This window comes from Myotis lucifugus, unplaced genomic scaffold, assembly GCF_000147115.1.
Source record: "Myotis lucifugus unplaced genomic scaffold, Myoluc2.0 scaffold_425, whole genome shotgun sequence".
NCBI classification, from domain to species: domain Eukaryota; kingdom Metazoa; phylum Chordata; class Mammalia; order Chiroptera; family Vespertilionidae; genus Myotis; species Myotis lucifugus.
Genome location: NW_005871473.1, coordinates 703,008 through 723,237, shown reverse-complemented (window position 1 = coordinate 723,237; position 20,230 = coordinate 703,008). Strand labels below are relative to the sequence as shown.

Genomic DNA, 20,230 nt, shown 5'->3' with positions numbered 1-20,230 from the left:
CATGCTAGATTTAGCAATTGTTTTTTTCAGGGTGACCAGATAGGTACAGTTTTTAAAAATACATATATTTTTATTGATATCAGAGAGGAAGGGAGAGGGAGAACTAGAAATAACAATGATGAGAGAGAGTCGTTGATCAGCTGCCTCCTACAGGCTCCACACTGGGGATCGAGCCCACAGCCCAGGCATGCGCCCTGACCGGGAATTCATCCGTGACCTCCTGGTTCCTAGGTTGACGCTCAACCACTGAGCCACGCAGACCGTGCGATTCAATTTTTACTCCCCGAGTGGTCTTCCCTGGTTTCACACCCGAGCCCTCAGGAAAGCAGGAGGGCGATGCTCTTTCCACCTGGGCCTGCCCGCACCAGGGTGTCCAGGGGCCTCTTCCTCTTAGTGGTTCCACTCCCAGGATGTGCCCAAGAGAGGTTTTGTAATGTCTTCTCTGGCATTATTAAGACCAAGGCTTTACATATGGACAGAAGGAGAGAGGCGGGCTAACATTTACAGAGTACTTACTATTCGCTCGACACTGAATTGTTTTAAATGTGTGATCTCATTTCATGATCCCAGCAATGCTGTATGGAGGGTGGTTTTATCCTCAGAGTCCTCAGGAAATAGAGGCTCTGGTGGGTTAAGTTTACTCAGAATTACTCTGCTGGCAACAGAATTGAGACGTGTTCCTAGGCCTGACTCTAAAATTTGTTTATTTTCTGTGATTTTGCTTTCAATCTCCCAACACCTGCTTTAATAGCCACTGATTCACATAGACACACAGCAGTGGCAGACGGCCCATCCGCTACTTAAAAGTCTTTCTCGGTGGCCATCGAATGTGTGCTGCACAACAGCAGGCCGCCCCGAGTTCCTTCCCAGGCCCAGCCCTCTTCATGTCCTTCCTCTGAAATACAATCTGTGGGAGAGCCATTGCAACATCTTTAATGCGAACCATGAGTGTGCGTTAGGTCACTTCCTGCAGCCATCAGTGGGCCTCTGGCCTCACAGAGGTCCCTTTAACAGCCTGCCGTGTTTGTCACAAACTTAATAATCCCATTCAGTCTGCCTCCTGGGAAATATTATGACTTTTTGGTGAGTGTTATGAGCTTCATGTTTATTCTCCCATCCCGGCCCCCGCCCCATCACTTTATGGATTATTTTATGTACACTTTGGCCTGATAATACTCAGCCAATTCTCAGTGAAGTGAGAAAAAAGAATAAATTTCTTTCTTTAAAAATATATATATATATATTGATTTTGGGCATCAGCAATCAAGTTCCTGTATCTTACTTGATTTTTAGAGAGAGGAAGGGAGAGGGATAGAGAGAGAGAAACATCAATGAAAGAGAAATATCATCAGTTGGCTGCCTCCTGCACACCCCCTATTGGGGATCGAGTCTGCAACCCAGGCATGTGCCCTGACGGGCAATCAAACCTAGTGACCTCTTGGTTCGTAGATCAATGCTTAACCCCTGAGCCACACCGACCGGGCATAGATTTCTTATATTTAAGAATTTGTGGCCAGAATTTGGGCACTTATGGAAGATTTTAGGTGGGCTCATAACCTGACATTTTTTCAAAAGACCACTAAAAACAATCACAGGGTTGCTTTTGGAATGTTAACCTCAGCACATCATCCCTGTAGCCAAGCAGACAACCTTGTTTTTAGGTAAGGCTTGTGAGAATTGAACCTAATAGGATATCAATTTAGCGTTTCATTCAGCAGAACCCCAGAGACATAGGGCTCCCTTCATTTCAGTTGGGGGTATTGACTGAAGGAACTGACCTGTGTTAGAAAGGGACTATTGATGGGCTTCTAGTCTAGCACCCCTAGAGGGCAGAAAGAGCATAGGCCCTGGACCCTACCTTACTGGAGGCTATTTAATCCAGCTGTGATCTCGCTTTAAAAAAGAAACCTCTCTTGGAGCCCATGCGATCTTGCCCATCCTGCTCACCATGAGGCCACTGGCTCGATAGGGATAACAGGCCGTCTTCTTGGTTCTGCTCTTCAACCGCATTCGCTTCCTCCCCGTTCCAGCCCGAGGAAGAGCAGTCGGTCTGTGACATCACCGGATCCAGTTCCTCCACCGACGACACCGCCTCCCTGGACCGACACTCTTCGCATGGCAGCGATGTGTCCCTCCCCCAGATGCCAGCTCTGCACCGGTCCAGAGAGCAGCAGTCCCTCGACGGCTTCTGCAGCCCCGGGGTGGGCGCGGAGGGGCGAGAGAGTGAGAGCGAGCCTGCCGGCTCAGGTGAGATGGAGGAGGAGGAGATGGACAGCATCACCGAAGTGCCTGCCAACTGCTCTGTGCTGAGGAGCTCCCTGCGCTCTCTGTCCCCTTTCCGGAGGCACAGCTGGGGTCCTGGCAAGAATGCGGCCAGCGATGGAGAAATGAGCCACCGGAGGTGAGGTGCCGGCTGCTGGGGAGTCTCTCTGTGTGCTTGTTTTTGAGGAGTTTCTGCTTTGGGGTTATCGTTGGTGAGAGATTGAGTACCTAAATTACATAAAAAGCAATTTCTAAGAGCTTTTCTTTTCAGCTGTATTCATGCTGTACCTTTTTTCTTTTCTTTAAAGCATTTACACCCATAGAAAACTTAAGGGTGTAGGGAAAGATTCTTACAGCCAGATGTCCTTGTCTTAGATGACAAGTGTCAAGAAGTGAGTGTTTGCTTTATATAGAAATCATTTTTCTTTATAACCCCTGTGGATCCCTTTGCCATGGCCTTGGTTTCAGAGCTGGATGGGACTGTATGGATCATTTAGCTCCGGTGAGGAAATTGACGCTCAGATTCAATGATTTGCCCAGGATTACATAGTGATCCTTTGGTTGAACTAAGAGAAGAACCCTATCACCTAAATTATTTGTATTTTCAGCCTTTAATGAGAATCTCCTATTTGAGCTTCGCATTAAGGACTACCCAGCATCACTGTCCCAGGACCTCTGGAGATAATGGGATGGGGTATCACTTTAATTAGTTTTGACTAATGCTCATAGTATTCCTGCATACAGTGAAGCCTGAAATTTTAAGTGTTAAGAAAACCCTTTCTAAGTTTTGAATGGCCTTTGTTCGTCCCGATCCTTTTACTTTTATAATGGAGTAAACCTCATTCCCTGTCATCTGATTAACTCCAGGGAGCAAGGAGGGAGCCAAGCTAGGCCTCCACAGAAGTGGCCCGGCCCCTGGGAGTCTGATATTTTTCTCATTCCACATCCCTTCATCCCCGACTCCCTGCTGTTTCTCTCTGGGGTTGTATCTCTCCTGGTGTGATGTCTGTGTTCCATGTGTCTGTGTCCATTTTGTTCCACCTCACACTGACCTCTCCCACCATTCATTTCCAGTTCAATGCGCGTTCTTGGCGATGTTGTCAGGAGACCTCCCATTCATAGGAGAAGGTACAGAGTTCACTCACTCATTGGACTAACCATGTTGCCTCAGCATTTACTAACCAGCCTCTCGTTATTCTGCTTATTCCAAGATTCAGCAGCTGTTTTCCAATAGTGTCACATCTGCTTCAGGCAAATAAGATACAGGAACTTGATTGCTGTTGCCCATTCCCTATGAAATAGTTTCTTGAATCTAAAGTTTTGGTAACAGGGTCTCCCCAACTTTCTCCAGAACAGTTTGAAGACATGTTGACGCGGTGCCTCTCTAATGGATCCGAGGGAGGAGTTTTTCTTTCTTTCCAAAAAGGGGGGGGGGGGGAGGGGAACGGGACCAGAAATACCTGCTTAATACAAAGTTTAAAATAATTAAATTAAGGCCCTAGAATATTTTCAACACATTTTTTTAAAATTTTTATTTATTTCAGAGAGGAAGGGAGAGAGATAGAAACATTAATGATGAGAGAGAATCATTGATTGGCTGCTTCCTACATGCCCCCGATTGGGAATTGAGCGCGCAACCCAGGCATATGCCCCGATTGGGAATCGCTCCGTGACTTTTCCTGGTTCATGGGTCAACACTCAACCACTGCGCCCCGCCAGCCGGGCAGAAAGAGGGATTGTTAACATTAGCTGACGGTGTTTGTGGGGAAGCAGGCGAATAGTGCTCTTTCCCACTGTGTCTTTCAAGTGGCTGCTCCCTTTAACTCCAGAGTTAAGTGCAAAATTGAGCTCAAATACAAATATTCTCATGAATCTCAGATAACCATGACTCTGGTGAAGGTTTTCTTCAGAGGAACGGGTCATAAGTCATGTCAGGCTCCCCATGGGAGCTCTTTAATCGGAACTCATTGAAACCATGCACTTGAAGACCCTGGAAGATGGCAAGTAGCTGGGTGCCGTCCAAGTTAGCAAATAGTTCCACCATCCCGGCCACTCGGTGACAGCTTCCCCCTCGTCATATTCTGTAGGAAGAGGCCGAGGCATACTTGTAAGTTTTGTATTTAGCCTTAACTAGTAAAATTGAAACATTCCAACAAGTATTAAAAGAGATATCTATAATATCAACAATAAAAAATATATTTTAAAAGAAGATGGGGGAGAAGAATAGGGATTATTTTTAATCTAGGACTTTCTAATTTGAAAACAAAGCCCAAGAAGCAGTAAATGTAACACACACACCCCCACCCCCCCACCCCCCCCCTGAGGAATCGGGGACATTAGATGCTCTCAGAAATACCCTTCTTTGTGGAAGGTGTTTGCTGCTGCGGGAGGGGCTGTGTTCCTGCTGCCGAAGGACCATCTGCAGCTTCTGGGCTCTTGGGAAAGCATGTCCTGCTGTCTGTCTGCCTGTGGCTCTCCGTCCTCTTCATCTTACATTTCATCCCAGTCTCTCACGTACCATTTCTGAGAGGAAAGGGAATTTTAAGTCTGTAGAAGATTATTTCTATACAATAAAATTATACATGTAATTGACAATTTGGTAATGTATGCTCAGTTACTGGTTAACCACATTGTGTTATTAATAAGTTGGATATTTAGATGTAAGATGCCTCTTTATTAACAGTTTGGAGATTTACAGTTAAGTTAACAATTGTAAAGAATCTGAGTCTCATGTTTGCTTGAAGGGAGCATGGAGGCTCCCTTCTCCTCACACCAGTGAGTTATCAATCAGTCTGATCTTGCTCTCCAGGTAGAGCTGTGCCTCAGCTGCGTATGTCTACTTTCCGCTTCCGCACCTCGACGTTTATACTGTTAATATAATCTGATTTAGAGTGTTTTACAATGGAAAGTATTTAAAAATTATAGTAATATTAAAGATTTTTACTTTAAAAGGGCCATAGGGGGGTAGCTCTTATATTTTCCTCCTCTCCTCTCTCAAAAACCCCCATTTGTCAACCAAAGAAAGTTAGTAGGTGCTCCCTTTATCCACCGGGGATATGCACCAAGACCCCCAGTGGATAGTACCGAGCCCTATACATATGCTGTTTTTTCTATATGTACCTATGATAAAGTTCAATTTATAACTTTAGTAAGAGATGAACAACAACTAATAATAACATAGAACAGTTATAGCAATGTCGTGTCATAGAAGTGATGTGACTGGCTTTGAGGCTGTTATTAGTAAGTCGGGGTAACTTGGACACAGCGCTGAGATACCTAGACAGTCAGGCTGATACCGAGGCGGCTGTTGAGGAGTTGACTAAGCAGCGGGGAACGAGAACAGTGGGGAAGCTGCACAAGGGATGATGCAGCTCCGGGTGGGCAGAGTGGGACGGGGAGACATTTCGTCACCCTGCTTTAAAGCTCATTATTTGTTTATTTCTGGAATTTTCCATTTAATATTTTTAGACCCTGGTCACTGAAACCGTAAAAAACAAAACCACTGAGAAGGATCTGCTCTATCAAGATGTGAGGGGCTTTGGTGTCTGTGGGTCTTCCCATTTCCAAGGTTCAGGAGGGAGCTGAGTAGTTTTACTGCTGTCCGTCTTGTGAAAACAAAGGCATGCCACAGAGAACTTTAAGCCCAAATTATAGCAGTTTATTTTTATTTAATATTTTTTAATTGATTTCAGAGAGGAAAGGGAGAGAGATAGAAACCTCAAAGATGAGAATCACTGATCAGCAGTGCCTCCTGCACACCCCCTACTGGGGATGGAGCCCGCAGCCCGGGCATGTGCCCTGACCAGGAATCGCTCCGTGACCTCCTGGTTCATGGGTCCACGCTCAGCCACTGAGCCACTCCAGCAGGGCGATAGCAGTTTATTTTTAAATGACAGCTTTTGTTAATAAAAGATCCTGACCTGTTGATGCGGTTCCCTTTACAGAGTAACTGATATTTTGAATTGATTATTTTCTAGCTGGTTATATTTAGCCTTTTCAGCCCCAGATTTTCTGTCCCTGCTGCTTGAGAATAAACATCAGTGCTGAGATAATCAAGGAAGTAGATGAACAAATGGATTTTTAAATTTTTGTATGAAAATTCAGAAGACAAATTCCTGAGTATGATATAACCCCTTTAAAAGAATACCGTCATGCCCAGCTGGGTATGGCTCAGCAGTTGAGCATAACCCAGGAACCAAGAGGGCACCGTTTTGATTCCCAGTCAAGGCACATGCCCGGCTTGCAGGCTTGGTCCCTAGTGTGGGATGTGCATGAGGCAGCCGATCAATGATTCTCTCTCATCATCGATGTTTCTATCTCTCCCTCCCTCTCCCTTCGTCTTTAAAATCAATAAAAATATATTTTAAAAAAAGAATCCCTTTATTATCATTAAAATGCAAGGAAATGTGACCATTGTTACATGCTTCATCTTTAGCATAAAGAGCCCCCTAGAGTAGGGTTTGAAGATGGATGTGAGTCTTGACTGGGTGTCCTTATTATGCAAGATTTATGAATTGTCTGGTTTAAATGGATCCTTACTGGAAACACATGAAAAAAACTGATGACTCAGTGAGCTGCCACCACAGTGTAGTCTGTCACCGTTCCTTTTACTCAAGGCCTGGAGATGCCGCGGTGAGGGAGTGCGGGGGTATCCGAGAGACTGTCCGCAGTAATGGAGGCTGTAACCCCTCCATGGCAGGAGGCCAGTAGGGTGAGCTGTGTGTTGAGGCTTCCCCAGAAGTAATCGAGTTTCAGGTTGGATTTGTCATCCTGTAAAGCAGTCCAGTCACGTAGTCACTCCCAAGACATCATGTAGAGGGACATCAATAGAACAGTGTTTAGATTCCGTGGGTTTTGTTCTAGCCTTTTTCTAAAACAATGTTGCACTTCTAATTTTTTGACGTTCAGATAAATCCATCTGTCTCTAACTGCCCTTTCTTTTTAAACCCATCACCCCGTCCCTGTGTCCTCTTTTCTCCCTCCGTTTCCATCTCTGTCTCTGATGTCATCCCCAGTATGAGCTGGTGTCCCTCTGGTGTGCAGTGCTCTGCTGCCCTGAGTGCCGACTTTAATTACCGAAGGTATGGTATCGTTCCGTGTGCAGCGTCACGGGGGACAGAGTGTGGCGCGTGGGCTTTGGCTTGGACTGGCTTCCCTGGCTGGATCGCACATGCGGCCTGCTTTGTCTGTGCGCGCACCGTCCCCTGGCCTGGCTCTCGGCATCGCTAATCCGGTTGAGGGGTGCAGCACAGAAGTCGGCTGGTGTGCCCTGCGCATCCCGTTTGTGTCCAGAGGCTGTGATTTGGTGTTTTCTGCAGACTTGGCTCCATGGTGCGCTCGCCCACGTCTCTGTGTTTTGGTCTTCCCTCATTCCCAGACCCTAGGCCTTCCCCCTTCTGACACCAAGTCTCACCCATCGCTTTAGATCCCAAATTCAGACTCCGAGGTTCATGTTCTTCTCTTCACTGAGTAGCCACATTTAATTTCTAAAACATTTTCAGGGTTGAGTTTTGTGGGAAGCATAGATCTGGTTTTCTCAGGCTTTACAAGTCACTCACAATAGAAAACTAAATTTCTTCTTCATTAGCCCGTCTTCTTATTCCTGGTATTAAAAAATGGCTTTTACAAGAGACATGACTCGTACTCAGAGTTAGTCATGATTTCTATTGTCAGATTGAAATCAGGGAAACAAAACTCATTGTTTAATTTACCCACTAGAGAAAATAGAGGCATATGGTTTCAATTCATAGTAAGTAACTTGTGAAACAAAAAAGCAAATGTAAGCCTTTCTGGGCTGGCATTTGTGAATTATTTGTAGCAATTAACTGTACAGCTTGAGCAGAAAGAACTAAATAGCTCCAGTCTCCCTCCCAATACAATTCAGCTGCTTATTGGAAAGCAGCTTCCTCTGTAGCTGTAACAGATGTGAGCCACTCTGGCTAGAAACCCAAGGACCTCTCTCTGCAGCCACCTGCTCATAGGAAGTGCTTCTTACTTGGCAAACCACAAACTTCTTTAACGCAGGGATCCCCCTCATCACCCCATCCCTAGTCAATATCAGGACAAAAAATTAGGACTCTCAGACTCAGTGGCTTTCAGCTTTTGTTCCTTAAGGTGCCCTGTGTGCCTGTCTACAGCTAACAGTGGCAGGGACCTGTGGAGCATTTGTGCGACCAGGCGCTCACAGATGAGAACGCTCATAAGTGGCACTTGGGTTTCCTGGGGGTGGATGCCTACCTGTGAAGCTATGAAGCTCAGCCAGACGAGTTGAATGTACAGTTACGAAGGTCTACTTAGTGGACTCTGGGCAAATCTGAGTCTCCTCTGTGCCTTCTACAGTTCCTTACGCTCATATTCTGGGTGCCATCCGATTATTTGGCATTAGCAGCGTTAGAGTTCGGCAAAGATCAAGGGAAAACACGTAAATAAAACATCAGTATAGTCTGTCAGTATGATCTATTGAAAAAAAATCTGAGAAAATGACCCTAGATCAGTGATGGCGAACCTGTGACACGCGTGTCAGAGGTGACACGCAAACTCATTTTTTTGGTTGATTTTTCTTTGTTAAATGGCATTTAAATATATAAAATAAATATCAAAAACATAAGTCTTTGTTTTACTATGGTTGCAAATATCAAAAAATTTCTATATGTGACCCGGCACCAGAGTTAAGTTAGGGTTTTGCAAAATGCTGACATGCCGAGCTCAAAAGGTTCGCCATCACTGCCCTAGATGGTCTAATATTTGAACAGTTGAATGAGGTAAGAAAGTCTATGTGCAGTGTTCTCTCTCAGCATCCCATGGCCTGTGAGGGAAAGGGAGGCGGTGCGCATCTGTGCTGTGCCCTGGTAGCAGCCTTGACATGTGGCATGGAAATAACATACGAGAGAGATACACTCAAGGGGCTTTGGACCCCCTTTCTTTCTGAGACTTGGAAATGGGGGAATGAACTCCTGTGCTCTGTTCAGTTTCAGCCTAGAAGGCTTGGCAGGAGGCGCTGGGGTCGGAAACACGCCATCCTCATCTCTGGAAGGAAACTCGGCAAACGCCAAAGAGCTCAGGCACCCGTTCGGGGGTGAGGAACGGGGTGACTCTCTGGTGTCCCTTTCAGAAGAGGATCTGGAATCGGGCCAGAGAGAACATCGGATGTTTGGTCATCAGGTAAGGCTGACACGCGGACATGTTGCTAATTTGGAAAACCTTCATTTTATTTTCCTAACTCTGTCCTCATATTAGGAACAAAGAAGGCAATAGCCATGTTAACATGAGGCTAGCAGCTATGATGACTTACCCTGAATCTAGTTCAAAGCCAGATTTTAGCACTTAATACTAATTAAAGAATATCATTAATCTGCATAGATTTAAATACACCATCAAAGCATCTTTTTTTTTCCCCATGAATCCTCACCCGAGGATATTTTCCCATTGATTTTTTTAGAGAGTGTGGAAGGGAGGGGGAGAGACAGAGAGAGAAACATCTGTGTGAGAGAGACACATCAATTGGTTGCCTTTTGCACGTGCCCCGACCAGGGCGCCCAGGGACAGGGATGTTGCCTTCAACCAAGGCACATGCCCTTGATCAGAATCGAACTCAGGCCCCTTTGGTCCCAGGGCTGACGCTCTATCCACTGAGCCAAACCGGCTAGGGCAAAGCAACTTTTTAAAAAATTAGGAGCCTACCCAGGATATTAAGGTGAGATTTTCCTTCTTTTCCAAGAACTTCTGTTACCACGCCAGGAGTAAAGTGAGTCTCGGAAGGTGTTCCATAGCATTACCGAATCTCCCAGTTCTCAAAAGCATATCACAAGCAGCTCCGTCCTGGAAGAAATGTCTTATCTCATCACATTGTCTAAGAAAGGACTGTTCTCGCTCTCCTCCCTGTCGCTGCCAGCGTTCTTGAGAGACCATCTACCCGCCTGCCTTCTTAGTCTCAGCCCTGATCAGCTCTTCCTGTCTTTCACGGTGACTCTTGAACATCCTTGTCTTGAAGATCATGATTTCCTTTTCTCCCAAATCAAGTGACCTTTTCTAAGTGCTCACCTTAAGCCCTTCCTTATCCGCACCTCTTCCGACAACCCCTCAGGGAGGGTGCGGTTTGGGGTTGAGAATGTGAATTATGTGCTTTGCTGTCACCTGTGCTGCTCCCAGCGCTCTCCCAGCCTCTTGGGCAGAGACTTTGGATTGATTTCTGAGCGGCTTCCAGGACACACACCCAAGTGAAAACATTTCTAACGAAGCAAACAAAAAAGCTACACACCTGGCTTTGGATAGGCGAATGGAGGTTTAGGTGAAACCTAGTGAAACATTTCTTTTTTATTGTATTTATTGGGGTGACAATTAATAAAATTATATAGGCTTCAGGTGTATAATTCTCCAATACATCTTCTGTATATTGTATATGTGTTCACCACCCTAAGTCAATCCTCCCTCCATCACTGTTTATCCTCCCAATACCCTCTTCTACCTCCCCCACCCCCAAAACATTTCTAATTAAACAAGCAAACAAAAATGTTAAACAGCCTGTACCGTGAATAGGCGTCTGAGGTTTTGTATAGAAATTTAATTTTTATTGCTTCCTACTACATAGCAGTGATGTGGCCCAATAAATCTGGCACCAGGGGGGTTACCTTAGTAATCAGTGTGTCCCTGTGGTCACGTGCAGGCCTGAGGGAATTCAGGCCTAATGAAAAGCAAATTGAAGGCCTCAAGGGCTGTCGCCTCGCCTTCCTGCACCTCTGCTATAACTTACAGTTTTTATCTTGTGTGCAACTTCGGAGCTGGTATTCAAGCTCTTGTATCTCATGTGGACAAGTTGTCTGCAGCCACTTCCTGTTAAAAGTCTCTGCCTTTCCCTGAGGTCATGTTTCAGACCTCACAGTTGTATTGGAAACATAGCAACGGTGCCTCTGACTCCATGGTTACACAGGAAACAGCTCTAAATAATCAGAAGTCCTCAGTGTCCTCCAGTGGCGTGAACGCTGGTAACGGGGTTTCATTGCTTCCCTTCAACTCGCAAGTCAGAAGGAGGCGGCTTTCAGCCTGCCGTGAAAGGAAGGGTTTATTACCCATTAGAACGGGCTCCCCAAACAACAGAAGTGTGCTGGGGACACTGCCTGATGCTGTTTCAGAACTGCTGCTGCAGGAACCTCTGCAGTTGGTGGGATCAAATGGCCTTGAAGCCGCATGAGTTTGCTGAGGGAGTTCAGTGATCCCATTTCAGTCACCCTCACGTAGAGAAGCAGTCTGAGCTGAGAAGAGGAAGTGAGGAGATTTAGGCTTCTTTCCAGATATAGGGTTGCTTGGCTTGTGATCTTGAAACTCTTTTTCTTGCATCTCTGTTTCCAACTCTTCTAAAAAGATATATACTTTAAAAACCATTTTTATTGATTTCAGAGAGGGAGAGAGAGAAACATCAGTGATGAGAGAGAATCATTGACCGGCTGCCTCCCCCATGCCCCTCCTACTGGGGATCGAGCCTGCAACCTGGGCGGGCATGTGCCCTGACAAGGAATCTGATCGTGACCTCCTGGTTCGTAGGTCAATGCTCAACCACTAAGCCACAGCGTCCAGCTGTTGCCAACTCTTTTTTTTTTTAGATTGTTTCCAACTCTTTAAGATCAGAATATTATTACTGTACTTCTGTAAGAGACAATTAGGTTTTCAAAGAATAAGAACTACAGCTTGTTTGATATTTCTAGTGAAATATTTTTACCTGATTATGCATTCAGCAGGTGTCAATTAAACCAAACCCTCACTCAGTTTGAAACGTTACTGTGGTATTCTTGCCACTGTAAGGGATGGATGCTCTGATTACCCCCAGGTTACAGATAAGAAAGGAAGGCTCAGAAAAGATGAGTCACTTCTGTGCAGTTGAGCAGTTGCCGAGTGGGGTCTGACTGCAGAGCCCGCACTGGGAACCCGCGCTGTTGCCTGGTGCTGCCTGCCTTCCCTGGCTCGGGCTGGAAGATGAAGTTCTGTGCTCATCTGGAACATGAGAGCAGCACTTAGAACCGCTCTCCACTTTCTGTTTGCAGACCTGTCACAGATCTAAACAACAGGGGTTCAACTACTGCACGTCAGCCGTTTCTTCCACTTTGACAAAGTCCGTCTCCTTAATGACCATCAGCCACCCTGGGTTCGACAGTGAGTATGCTCCTTTAAAAAAAATTAACTATATTTAACCCTTATTCTGTCTTTTTTTTGTTTTGTTACTTTTACTCCCTATAACATTACCTTCCAAAATTTGCTTGCCTCTTCCTCTGCATCATTTAAACCAGCGGTTCTCAACCTGTGGGTCAAGAACAATGAAAATACATCCTGCATATCAGATATTTACATGACGATTCATAACAGTAGCAAAATGACAGTTATGAAGTAGCAACGAAAACAATTTTATGGTTGGGGGTCACCACAATGTGAGGAACTGTATGAAAGGGTCGCGGCATTAGGAAGGTTGAGAACCACTGATTTAAACAGAAAAGGGTAGAGAGATTTCAGTTTTGTGATCTTCCTCCTCTTACTACCTAAATATCTCCTGAATACTATAAATTTATTATATTTGGGGGCCTAAACCGGACACGTTTTTTAAAACTGTCTTTTGAAATAATTGTAGGCTCTAAAATGAGTTGAAAAAACAGTACAAAGAATTCTTCACTGAGAGTCCCCAAAAGTTGGCAGAGATGCTGCACAGGGTGTTTGTAATGGAAAGATGGTCAAAGACATATTTGCATGGGATCCAGGTATTGGTCACAGAAAGGCAGCTTGTTCTTTGAGAAACTCACTTTTCGGTGTTATGAATAGTCAGTGTGAGACCTTAAAATTTTTTCCCATATATTTTCAAATATAATGTGATGAGGCTTAAATGTAGGTTTAAAGTTCTTAGCAGCCAGGCCCATCTTTCTCGGACCAGAGTTTTGACAATGTTAAAGAAACTAGGACACTGTCCCTCGTGTTCTTGAAATGGCTTCGTCTAATGAACACCCTTGTCTGGGAGCAAAATACTTCCTACAATCAGCCTCTGTCACTACTTTCCAGCTTTTACCTTTGCTCTGTCTTCTTCCTTCAAAGAAATTGGCTGCTTCTACTGGTCTTGGACATTTGGACATTTCTGAAAGTGCACATTCCCGGAGCTGCCATCTGAAATGTCATGTATCATTTGTTAGGTTAGAAAAACAGACAAACTCAGCCTTACTTCTAAGCCGGGATCCGTTGCAAAAATCCAGTGATGCAGAGGAAAATACTGAGTAAAGGTGGTGACTAAAGTATTTCTGTCTCATTTTCTGGGCGGAAAACTAGACGGGCGGCAGCTCACTTGGGAACAACACTGGGTGGGAAAGCTTCCTAACTCAGGTCCTCGACTTGCCGCGTTGATGGATGAACGTGATGACTTGCCGACTCCTTCCAGAGGGTCAGAGAAACCCTGCCTGTGTGGTGTGGGAAAGTGCCAGCAGGGTGGCCCTCAGCGAACCCGCTCCAGGAAATGTGTGTAGCATTTCTCCTGCTTGCATCAGAGAGGACTGGGTGGAGACTTACATAGTTTCCGGATAGAACTTAAGAATAAACTTCATTTTTGCTGTACAGAATAATTCTGTATTTGTTTTTTAAAAATTTTATTGATTTCATGCCGAAACCGGTTTGGCTCAGTGGATAGAGCGTCAGCCTGCGGACTGAGAGGTCCCAGGTTCGATTCCGGTCAAGGGCATGTACCTGGGTTGCGGGCACATCCCCAGTGGGGGATGTGCAAGAGGCAGCTGATCGATGTTTCTAACTCTATCTCTCTCCCTCCCTCTCTGTGAAAAATCAATAAAATATATTTTAAAAAAAAATTAAAAAAATTTTTTTATTGATTTCATAAAGGAAGGGAGAGGGATAGATAGAAACATCAATGATGAGATAGAATCCTGGATCACCTGCCTCCTGCACACCCCCTACTGGTTGGGGATCGAGCCTGCAACCTGGGCATGTGCCCTGACCAGGAATCGAACTTTGACCTCCTGGTTCATAGGTTGACGCCCAACCACACCGGCCAGGCCGGTTTTTAAGCTTTTCATTGCTCGCATCCAGCAGATGCCGGCAAAGGGTAGAGGAACTGCTTGATCGGTTGCATCCCTGGAAGAACTGAGCGCATTCGTGGCGGGAATGTTGAAAGGAGAGGTGTCCCCCGAGATGTTTTCACTTCACAGGCTTCTCTGATGGGGTTTCATTCCCCCTGCATTTTGCATGGTTATCACAGAGAACAGACCGGTCGTGCTCGTCCTTCACGTCATCCGTGTGCCTTCTTCACTCCACGTGTGGGAGCTGGCTGAGTGCTGATATGTCCCTTGATGGGAACACGGGCTGTAATTGAACAGTTTGCATTAGACTATGAAAGTGAAGTCAGCCCTCAGAGCTGCACTGTGCCGCTTGCATACGTAATAGGCACCAGATCTAACGAGATCGCCAATGAGGTGGCTAGAGGTCAGGGTGCACCTCCGGAAAGTTAGGCCTCAGGGCTGATGGGGTTTTTTTTTTAAAATGTGTTTTATTGATTTTTTACAGAGAGGAAGGGAGAGGGATAGAGAGTTAGAAACATCGATCAGCTGCCTCCTGCACACTCCCTACTGGGTATGTGCCCGCAACCAAGGTACATGCCCTTGGCCGGAATTGAACCCGGGACCCTTGAGTCCGCAGGCCGATGCTCTTTCCACTGAGCCAAACCAGTCAGGGCTGATAAGGGTTTTTACCTCTACTTCCTCTGCTCACTTTCTCTTTTTCTGACTGTGGGCAGTGGGATGAGAATTGATGGTTTTGCATTTACTTTGTTAGAACACTGTTAGGAAAAGATAACAGGGATAGATATGTCAGGCAAACGTTTAGTCAGGCAAATAGAGTTTTTTCTATTGGTCTTTCAGTTCAATAACAAGTGTGGAATATATGCATAGTTAAGTGCATGTACATATTATATATTTTATATTACATACATACATACACCCTTTAATTCGCGTTTAGCAATATCAAAGTTCAGACCACAACAAAAGTAGGAATTTGCTAAGTGAATTAGTATGTGGGAAGCAGGGCTGAGGGATTTGGGCTTCTTATCTGAGGGCAGTGCAGTGACTTAGGTTGATTAAATTGATTAGTTCATTGAATGAAACGCTCCTTAGAGACCACACTGAAGAGCGTGTTGGTGGAGAGGCGGGCAGAGCAGTGAGAGACTGTTGCATGATTGCGATGGGAGTTTGCTGGCCTGACCCAGGCCCTAGAGCAGGGCATTGGGAAGAAGTTGATATTCAGAGAATTCTAGAAGACCAAATCAAAAGGACCGAGGTGTGAGGTCAGGATTCAAGGGCGGTGCCCACCTTTCTGTTTCCCAGAATGAGTTATATTTGGGTCCCACTCACCAAATGAAGCGGGTAGAGCGGAGGAGCAGGTCTGGAGGAAAAGACAAGTCTACGTAGGTGCCTGTGGGAGTGAGGAGAACTCGTCTCTGGCATGAAGGAGAGGTGTGGCCTAAGGCAGAAGCTATGAGTCACCAGTACCCGTGGTGTGCGGTGTCGTCAGGAGGTGGGAGTGAGTGAGTGAGGAGCAGGAGAGCCAGGCTCGGAGTCCTGATGCTTTTCTTTGAAGGGAAGAGAAACTCCAGCCATAAGTTACGACCATTCAAAACAATTTACTTCTTGTCTTCATAACCTAACGAGTACATACTTGTTTTATGGATTTTTTAAAGCTGCGTTTGAGTTCTGCGTATTCAGAAATAGATGCACATGGGAATAAATCGCATTGCTTACCTAGACAGGAGCCATACAGGCCAGTGACGTTATTCTGTTCCGCGTGGGTCGGAGGTGCCTCTTCCCTCGTCCTGCTGTCACCGGGGCCTGTTCTAACGTCTCCCGTTAACCACTTCCCAGCGCAGCCGCGGCCGCAGCCCGCACGGCGGATCTCCTTCTCCGTCAGCATCTCTCCGCTCCTCCTTAAGTCTAAAACTCTCTTTTCTCTCGGCTCTTCCCATTCCAGTGAGGAGGAGGAGGAGCTGCAGAGTAAGTAGCCACTTCGCTGTCCGGCGGCTGCTCTCCGGGCTCTGACCAGCCCTGGGAATGCTCTGGGCTCTGTCCTAAGAAGCTGACGGGGGCTTCCCCCCTGCATGCCGCCTTTCCTAAACCATTTGTCTTCACGCTTTGCTTTGACATTAATTCGGATAAAACCATCTTGTCCTCTGTACACGCCCTACACTGACTAATCCAGTGGCCTGGTTCCGGGGCATGCGATACCGGCCCAGGACACAGATGCCTCCAGACGTGTTCCCATCCCACCTCGTACCTTCTGTGGTGCTGACCTCGCAGAACTTTCCGCTTGATCACGCACTTGTCTTTTTTCCTTGTTTCACTGATTTTGTCTCACGGGACAGATATCTACATGTCCACTCGGGGTATCTAAGACTCATGTTGAACTTTTTTCTTCTTGCCTTTTCCTCCTATTTTCTTTCCTTGGAACTTTTTCCCCCTCCTGTCCTTTTCCTACACTGTAGGTTTCAGATCAATATGTTCTTATTTGACGTTACCCAGTTTAAAAACCTGACAAGGCTGTTTCATCTCAATGTATTCATAATAATGTGGGAAATAGGTCAGCATGGCGGATAAAACAGGCCCCAGTAGGGTTTCTTCTGCCACTAGTAGAAAATTGTGATGGTGAAAGCGATGATGGGCTCATAAAGGTGTAGGAGCTTGAAGAAACCTGAGTCAAGAACACAGCATTCCTCCAAACGTATTCCTTAAACTCAGAAACACCAGTGAGCACTGGGGGCGGGGAGGCACGGAAGGGTTGTTTCATGGCCAGATAAATGGAAGAAACTGGTTTCAGCAGGTTTCAGATGCTGTAAGGTACACCGTGAATTTCCCAAGGCAGTCAGTGTTGAATATGCTGTGTTCACAAACTTACTAACAATTTAATTTAATACAGATCACTTTGCTTTTGTCATTAATTATCTGATGGAAATAACGTTGGTTATTTCATACTCAGAGCCATTGAGATCGATGTCTGTTTTTAGAACCACCTCTAAAAGATCATAGTAAATGAGTGAAAAAGTATTCAGCATTGGGAAGGTTGAAAGCCCTTACAGGAGTCAGAGTCTCCCAGTGTTCAGTTACATACTGTTGGTACAGTTTTTTAATTTATTTGACAGAATCTGCTGGGAGCCTATTTCTGGCTAGTCTCTGTGCTGGCTGGTATTTTTATGGCTTTTCTTTTCAGTTAAAATGACTCGTGTGGTGACTTACTAGGTAGTTGCTTAAGTGCACAAGAGAGTTAATGCTGCATGTAGCCTTCAGGGCTCCTGTGGGTGGAGAAAGTTCTAAGGCCACTGATGTCAGCCAACCTTTGCGGGGAGGGGCGTTTGTTTTGTGTAAGTGAATTAAGGCCTAAGGTTAAAATGCTGATTTCACACCTAGACCAGGCAGAACTGAGGGGCAGGTCCCAGATCTCACTCTTATGGGTTCCTTGGTAACATGCATCCTAAGTGAAATAGAAGATCGCCAAACAGGTAAACCAGAGGTCCTCAAACTTTTTAAACAGGGGGCCAGTTCACTGTCCCTCAGACCGCTGGAGGGCCGGACTATAGTTTAAAAAAAAACTATGAACAAATTCCTATGCAAACTGCACATACCTTATTTTGAAGTAAAAAAAACAAAACGGGAACAAATACAATATTGTATTTGCATGTGGCCCGTGGGCTGTAGTTTGAGGACCCCTGAGGTAAACGGAAAACTAGAAGGCAGACATTAGAAGATGCGGAGTTTAAGTTTCTTATGCAGTGTTCCCGCCTGTTGGCTATGTACTTAGTAATAACTACAATTTTGCATTTCTGTTCCGAATCTAGGACAGTTTGGGAGTTTAGGGGTTAATAATAATGGTGTGCCCTCTGTTTGTTCTACTTACTGCCCTGCTGTCTGACGCAGCCTTAGTTTTTTTGTTTTCTTTGTTTTGAGAGGGCGTTTATTAAAGTGGGGGGAGGGCCTAGGATAGAAGCAGCAGCAGGGGAGCCCCGGCCTGGCTTAGCCTTCGTCTTGATGACCCTTCAGTGTCTGGTCCGGGCGTTGTGGAAGGAGGAGGATGGACCTGCACTACTCAGTTTACCAAGCACCAGCCTGGAGAGGACCTCAACATCTGTGTCATCCCCTCCTTCCCCAGACGAGGAAACGAAATCCTGAGATCTCAGCCCAAGTTAGAGACACGCATGGCCAAGGCCTCCTACGCCAGCTCGGATGCTGCTTCCTGCTCACTCACCCATTCCCAGGAACGCGCAGGAAAATATCACACACGTTAGCTAGGTTTTTAGTATAGAAGTGTCTGAATGCAAAGTAAACAGCACACCGAATATGACATTTAATTTCCTATTTTGTATTCTTGCTGTGACATCATCTATGAATGATGGCCAATAGGAACTGAATTTGATAAGAACAAGAATTAAGCATGTTTTATGTATGTTTGAACATTAAAAAACATTCTTAATTTGGGATTTGTTCTATTACTTGAATCCTGGATTAAACATTTTTCCTGGGAAATTCACTCCCTATCATAGTTCTAATTTGAGGGTTTCAAGTTTCATTTTCTTTCTACCAAACCCTTAGGAGGAGAAGGCACCACACGCTGGCTTTCAGATGCTGTCTCTGCTTCATCTGTGTCATTGTAAACATTTTAGACATTTTCTCTCTCTTTTGGGTACAAGCCTTTGGTTCTCACTATTTCCCTGCCGTTTTTGTGTTCTAGGTTCCCGGTCTTTCCACAACACCAGCGCTAATCTGACGGAGAGGTACTGTCCATTTATTTGTTACTCCTTTTCCCAAGGGGAAATGCAGAGAACCCAAAATGTGTTGTGGCATTTAATTAAGTTAATTGAGTTCATTGGGTTCTTACTTTTTTGAGAGAAATTTGGAACGGTGGTTAGAAGTGGTTTGTAACAAAGACTATCCTTTTTAAATAATGTCTTCAGTACTTTTTCCACTTTTATTCTTTACACTATCCTAATGACAAAGGGCTTGCATTTATTCACATGAGAAACACTTCTGTTGGACTTGATGAACTTGTGTGCTCTTCGCTTATGGGGATTTTTACTTCATAAATCTAACACCATTTTGGGGTGTGTGTGTGTGTGTACAGTAGTCTGTCCCCATTGTCCTTAGGGGCTACATTCCAAAATCCCCCAGTGGCTGCCTGAAACAGCGATAGTACCAAACACTATGTATACTGTATTTTTTTCTATATGTACATACGAATGATAAAGTTTAATTTATAAATTAGGAACAGTAAGAGATGAGAACAATAACTAATAAAAATAATATAGTTATAACAGTATATTGTAATAAAAGTTGTATGAATGTGGTCTTTCTCAAAGTCTCTTACTGTCCTGGACTCCCCCTTCTTGTGATAATGTGAGATGATACAGTGCCTTTGGCAACAGAACATGGGCATTGTGGAGGCTGCTCTCCGACCTTATTGTATCAAATGCTCAGCAGCCCCCGTCCGCCTCTCACTCTGCCTCCCATTTCCATGTGAGCATATAAGGCAACTGACCCGTGGCTACACGAACACCTGACCAGAATGCTCATGAAGAAGGATGGAGAAGCTGTTTTAATTTAAAAAAAAATAACTTCTGTAGTTTTTGTTTTTTTTCAAAATCAGTCTTTTTGTTTTTATCTAGTATAACAGAAGAGAACTACAGTTTCCTACCGCAGAGCCCCTCCAAGAAAGACTTTGAAGCGAAGAGTGGGACAAAAGTCAGCCGCACTTTCAGCTACATCAAGAATAAAATGTCCAGCAGTAAGAAGAGCAAAGTAAGTGCCATTGGTCCAGCCAGCATGGGTCTGTGGTTGAGCCTTGACCCATGAACCAGGGGGTCACCAGTTCTATTTCCGGTCAGAGCACATGCCCGGGTTGTGGGTTCCATCCCCGGTGAGGGGGGTGCGAGAGGCAGCAATCAATGATTCTCTCTCATCTT

At 45.2% G+C, this 20,230-nt stretch overlaps 1 protein-coding gene across 4 annotated transcripts in view; it reads left to right on the top strand.

The window, feature by feature from the left end:
- Nucleotides 1-20,230, top strand: part of AKAP13 (A-kinase anchoring protein 13) — a 92,714-nt gene that overhangs the window by 35,586 nt on the left and 36,898 nt on the right. For 2 of the 4 annotated variants that reach the window (XM_023744049.1, XM_023744051.1), the window contains 7 exons: nucleotides 2,031-2,401; nucleotides 3,337-3,390; nucleotides 7,278-7,343; nucleotides 9,231-9,423; nucleotides 12,297-12,405; nucleotides 19,003-19,045; nucleotides 19,934-20,066. In XM_023744049.1, coding sequence (XP_023599817.1) covers nucleotides 2,031-2,401; nucleotides 3,337-3,390; nucleotides 7,278-7,343; nucleotides 9,231-9,423; nucleotides 12,297-12,405; nucleotides 19,003-19,045; nucleotides 19,934-20,066 — 969 coding nt within the window. Of the gene's footprint in view, nucleotides 1-2,030; nucleotides 2,402-3,336; nucleotides 3,391-7,277; nucleotides 7,344-7,367; nucleotides 7,594-9,230; nucleotides 9,424-12,296; nucleotides 12,406-19,002; nucleotides 19,046-19,933; nucleotides 20,067-20,230 lie in introns of those variants that run through there. The other 2 variants (XM_023744052.1, XM_023744053.1) reach the window with 2 other exon arrangements.